This window comes from Carassius carassius, chromosome 3, assembly GCF_963082965.1.
Source record: "Carassius carassius chromosome 3, fCarCar2.1, whole genome shotgun sequence".
NCBI lineage: Eukaryota > Metazoa > Chordata > Actinopteri > Cypriniformes > Cyprinidae > Carassius > Carassius carassius.
Window position 1 is genome coordinate 3911707 of NC_081757.1, and position 6000 is coordinate 3917706.

At 36.8% G+C, this 6000-nt stretch overlaps 2 protein-coding genes across 4 annotated transcripts in view; one reads left to right on the forward strand and one right to left on the reverse strand.

Annotated features, from left to right (window-relative positions):
* The window catches only part of LOC132116390 (GRB10-interacting GYF protein 1-like), a 32942-nt gene extending 30868 nt beyond the window's left edge, over positions 1–2074 (reverse strand). For 2 of the 3 annotated variants that reach the window (XM_059525232.1, XM_059525224.1), the window contains exon 1: positions 1836–2073. The gene's annotated coding sequence lies outside the window, so the exon portion shown is untranslated. Of the gene's footprint in view, positions 1–1835 lie in introns of all 3 variants that reach the window. The other variant, XM_059525230.1, reaches the window with a different exon arrangement.
* Positions 2075–2467: 393 nt separating this feature from the next.
* Positions 2468–5716, forward strand: LOC132116413 (mitochondrial fission 1 protein-like). The gene is made up of 5 exons (XM_059525235.1): positions 2468–2548; positions 2951–3083; positions 3203–3279; positions 3653–3758; positions 4937–5716. Exons 1-5 carry the CDS (start codon positions 2504–2506, stop codon positions 5035–5037), a joined length of 462 nt encoding a protein of 153 aa, XP_059381218.1. The 5' UTR covers positions 2468–2503; the 3' UTR covers positions 5038–5716.
* Positions 5717–6000: the final 284 nt, after the last annotated feature.

The window sequence follows — 6000 nt, forward strand, 5'->3', positions numbered from 1 at the left end:
TTAAACGCAAATCTTTCTAGACTGGCATCTGCACAACTATAAGAGTTATTGCAATCAGGATAGTATAGAGATGGAAAAGAAATATCCCAGGGGTTTAATCAAGAGCACCCACAGATATCATAGCAACAGAAATATCTAAGCAACAGAACAAACCGTTGGGAATAAATAGTATTCACTGGGGAGCCTGGCTCTTTAGCATAAAGTACTACATACATTAGAATCGATGTCATCTCAAGAACAATTAAAGACACCTGTAACTTCAGAAGTATTTAGAGATGCATCAGTATGCCTGAGAGAGCTCATAATTAAACTTAAGCATTTGCAACGGCCCTCATGTGAACAGCTGCCAAATATCAGCAAACCGCTCAAGTATGAAGAGATGAAACGGTTCAAATAACTGGTGAAAAATGATTCAGCAATTCTTTTTATGTCATCAGGTGATCCATGACGAACACTGAATGCACTAATCAAGCCATACACAATGACAAATGCATGTTTACTTTATATTAATTATGATTCTAATATGTAATTCCAATAATAAGGGTGTTTATTGAAATTTCATGTGCCATGGTTTAGTTTGTTGGTCTTGATTCAGTTCACAAAGTCAATATAATGTGCGTGTACACTGATTGACATATCTTAGTTTTAAAATGCTTTGACTAGTGCATATAGCTAAAAATGGGCTACATTGAATGGGTCAAAATTATTGATTTTTCCTATATGCCAAAAATCATAAGGATATTATGTGAAGATCGTGTTCCATGACGATATTTTGTACATTTTCTACCGTAAATATATCAAAACTTAATTTTTGATTAGCAATATGCATTGCTAAGATCTACACTTGGACAACTTAAACAGCAATTTCCTCAATATTTAGATTTTTTGTTTTTTTGCACCCTCAGATTCCAGATTTTCAAATAGTTGCATCTCAGCCAAATATTGTCAGATCTTAACAAACCATATATCAATTGAAATCTTATTTATTCAGCTTTCAGATGGTGTATAAATAAAAAAAATACCCTTTTTATGACTGGTTTTCTTCTCATATTTCCAGTACATTTTAATTTAAAACAATTACTACGTTTTTGCTGACTTCGAAGAAGTTTAAACAACTTAAAGTTACTTTTCACAGTAAATTTTCACTCCAAATGCTCTTAACTTATGACTATCGACTAATTACGATTCTGACCGTTTGCGATTCAGTGAGCTGATGACTCGACAACCGTTCAGACGGATTCAGTCCGGAATCGGTTCAATCGATTCATCGAAAAGATCCGACTCAAAAGAACGAGTCGTTGAAGAATGGGACACAACTACAACCCAAGTACTCGCCATTAGGCCATTTCTACTCGATGTATCCTCACGTCGCGACGCAAACGTAATCCCAGAAACATACATATTGTTACATACGCAACATTTCGGAGTTTAATATTTACCGCGTCAAATGAAATGAGCACAAAAGGAGCTCGGTGTTGTTTTAATAATGATTTGATGAGTTTTGAGGGGCGTCGCGTGCATGCGCGTGCACTGCCTGGACACTCCCCCTTCCTGCGCACGCGGCGTCCCTCCAAAATCCACTCCGCGGCTTCCCTTGGCCTTCAACCCGCGGCCACAGCTGCCTTAGATACCAAACATACAAAAAGCCTCACAATTTAAAACAGCAAGATTTATTCCCACACACGCAAGTGCTGGCCACTTAAAGCGCTAAAACTCATTCGCTGTTCGCACACACGCTGTCCTTCCCCTTCCAAGTTTGCACAAAACTTAACGCAACACCCATCTGCCATTAACGCTTCAGACATTCAAGCAGAGAGAGGCACACAGTTGCTGACCGTATTTCTGGAGCTGTCGATGCGATTTCTCTGTCCAGTCGCCCCGTCAAACTCGACGATCTTCACTTCGGATGCATGTGCAGTTGTTTGTGTTCTGTGCGCCTCCTCGAGAATCCCGCTCCGTTTTTACTGTTTTTTAGCTCTCTCTCTCCCTCTCCAACGGTCGCTGCGTGTTGATGTCTGGTACGCTCTTGTTGTTTGTGTTTTAGGGAAGATGGCCGTCCTACGCGGTCATAACACGTGACCAGAGTGTCGCGTTTCTTTTAGAGGCACGTGAAGATAGCGACCCCTATCGAAAGATAAAAAAAAGACCGTTGGAAATGTTTTTGTCCAAAATAAAAGCCACGATGACTAAAGTTGTGTATGAACCGAAACAATAATTGAAAAGAAATAAATACATAACGTTACACGAACAAAAACAAGCAAATGCTCAGAATAGTTTTGAGTAGTGACCGTTATTTATTTATTTTTTATTTGTTTGTTCAACTATAGGTCCTGCCAGCTAGACACTTTGAACACTTTTCACACTCTCGCTGCTTTATTTAATTAACAGCGTTAATCAATGGGCAAATCTGTTATTTATTTATTTATGAAACTGAGTACGTCATAATCACGGGCTTTTACTTTGACAGTTTCGTGAACGCGCTTGTGTGGTTTTTTTCTCGAACATGGAGGCGATTGTGTCAGATCTTGTGGCACCAGAAGATCTAAAGGTAAAACATTTTATCCTTTTACTTTCATGACTGTAAATCCAAAATGACATCGATGTCGTATTGAGGTATGTAGTGAAATGACTGATATCGGGGTTGTCGGCGGACACACTACGTTACTTAATCAAAACAACAACACTGATGATGACGTATTGTTGTAACTCATAGACGTATAGAGTAGAGCTGCTATTATACGCCTTTGCTTATTGGATAAAATACCACGTATTGTTGTTATCCTATTATCTTACCTATTTTTTAACGGAATCAGACGTTTGTCTGCTTTGGTTCCTGTTGTAAAAGTTAGTCTGTGGTTGTCGTCAGATGGAGCACGTGATCCTGACATCAGCCATCTACTGATTCAATCTGATTCTCATCAATCCATGGACATTAATTGTTGTCTTTCAGAGGTTTGAGAAGAAGTACAACGATGAGCTTGTGAAAGGACCCGTTTCCAAAGAAACGACCTTTGAATACGCCTGGTGTTTGATCAGAAGCAAGCACACAAATGACATCGTAAAAGGCATTCATCTATTAGAAGGTCAGTTCTTCAGCACGTCTCTTAGTTTTTGGTCAGTTACGGCCTTCTTGAGCTTCAGCTGTTATTTGACCTGTTCTTGGTTTAGAAACTCTGAAAGTGCTTGTGTTTTATTTCAACAGAACTGGTTCATAAAAGCAAGAAAGATGATCAGAGAGATTTCCTCTTCTATCTTGCTGTTGCGAACTACAGACTTAAGGTGGGTTTACGGGTTTCTTATTTTGATATGTGATGATTTTGTCACTGTTAATAATCATTATTTATTTCATGAAGCCATGTGTGGCATCGAGTTAAAAGAGTGTTTCTCAACTCTGTGCCTGGAAGCCCTGGTACATTGGAGTTAAATAACTTTATTTTCACGTCACCATATAAACAAGTGTAAATGGTTCAATACATTACCTTTCAAACGTTTTGATCAGTAACATATTTTAAATGTTTCTGAAAGAATTCTCTTATGTTGCATTTGTTTGATCAAAAATATAGTATAAACTGGGTTTAGAGATACTTGGATTGTTTTTAATTGGTTTCCATTAAATCTCTCTCTCTTTACCGCCTTACCATCGTACTCTCAGGAGTATGAGAGAGCACTGAAGTACATTCGTACACTTCTGAAGAATGAACCGGAAAATAAACAGGCCCTGGAACTGGAGAAACTCATCAACAATGCGCTAAGAAAAGGTGAGATAAAACAGCATTTAAACCAAAATCTGGATTTTGTGACACACTACCGTTTAAAAGTTTGAGGTCAGTGTGATTTAGCAACGACTCATTTAATTATTCAAAAGTGACAATTAACATTTATTTTTAAATTGTTAAAATACATTTCTATTTTTAAGTTAAGTTATTTTGTTTTGAACTTTATATTCATAAAATCTTTAAAGTATTGTTGTTTTCACAAAAATAGGAAGTAGCACAACTGTTTTCAGCAGTTTTAATGTTTTAATCAGAAATGTTTCTGGAGCAAAAAATCTGCATATTAGAATGATTTCTGAAGGATCACGTGGCACTGAAGACTAAAGTAATGTCTGCTGAATATTCAGCCTTGCCATCACAGGAATGAATTTCAGTTTTAATTATATTAAAATATTTGCCACCTTTAAATTGACACAAAGAATAATTGCTCAAGATCTAATTGGAATGAGAAAGCTTGAGAGAATGACTGCATTTACATGCATATCAGTATTCTGATATTACTCACAATTTAGTGATTGGTATTCAGTCATGTAAATGCCTCAATCAAATTGCTGTTCTTCGACATTTTTGGATTCCGCAAATTCCAATTCCCACACCAGGAATAAATCAGAAATGTGTTGCATGTAACTTAGTCAGAAAAAACACTTCAAGGAAATATATTTGCATGTGCCGCGAAACCTCCCGATTTGATGGCAACATGCATTACAACAGGTTTCATCAGATTCTTCATGATTGCAGATTTTGTGGAATGAGCGTTTCAGGATTCTTAAATTGCTTTGCCATTCTACATTTGTAAGTTGTAACATCATAGCTTTCTCCTACCAGTCCTCGCTGCAAACTTGCATTCACTATCTCTTCGTTTGCTGAGTTACAAGCACGTGACTGCACATGCCTTTTGGCGATTGCCTGATTATTACAATTTTATGACAGTGTTGTCAGGCATTTCTAAAGGCGAGAAGTGGAGGAGTCTTTATTAAATTATAGACCTGGTTATATATTGTCATACCTGCAACAACCACGTTTATAGAAATATTCCAATCTGTATGTGTATAAACATAAATAAAGGCCTTAAGCTGAATTTCATGTGCATGATAACAAATCTCAATAGCAATAGTGGATTCATCTCAACAAAGAAATCATTTTTTGTACTTGTTCTTTTTCAGATGGGTTAGTTGGCATGGCGATCGTCGGCGGTATTGGTTTAGGTGTGGCCGGATTGGCTGGTCTTATTGGTTTGGCCGTGGCCAAAGGTGCAAGGTCCTAATATGGAGATCCTGATGAGGGTACTTTGTGGCCTGTGCCTTTTTATTTTATATTTTGCTGCCAAGATTTTCATAATGAGCTATCATATTTGACCACATTTCTTTTGCTTTATGATTCTCCAGCTCTTTCTGATATGTAAAGAGATGTGGGGTTGTAATAAAGTTAAAAATTGTATGTCTTTACTTTAAAACTTCAACTACAGAGGTTTGCCAAGGATTTGCAGTACAGAATAAGATGTATTGTATGCACTTTTTTGGGTTTTCTCTTTTTTTAATTAAATATATAAATGTACTTACACTATAGATGATTAATATGGAACACTTTTGATAAACTACATTAAAACCTCACATCTGTTAATAAATTAAAATGTGTGCTTACTGAACTTGTAAGGTGTGTTTACATGCGTTGCACATTTGATTTGGAAGTGTCATGCATGACCTGCCTTGTAATGCATTTTCTTACAAGTCATCATTGTCAGCACCGTGTTAATTACACACTGGTTAACATGTGCTGTCAAGTGTTTCATCTTCCCTTCCTTGAGTGTTTCCTGTGTGACTTTTTGTAATAATATACTGAAACATCTGCAAAGAAAAAGCACAAAGTGTTTTCTTTGTCCTCCACACATTGTTAAGATGAACAAGAAACTGGAGTCAAGTCAATAAATTCAACAAAACAAGGTATTTTAAGTCTGAAAAAAGTTAATGAAGGGTGTTTTTTTAGTTGGATATGCATGGTGCAAGTCTTAAAATTATTTTATTCCCTGATATTTTGTCTTCAAAGTGAGAAAAACAGATTACTTTAATATAGAATGTGGACTGAAGCTGTTGGTTAAATAGTCACTCAATGTCATTGTCCTCCATGCATCATTAGCTCAAGACTCTCTCAGATGTGGGAGTATCTCCAACCTTGATTTAAGTCAACAACTATCAGGCCTGGAAAGTAACATTCATTGTAAAACATGTTT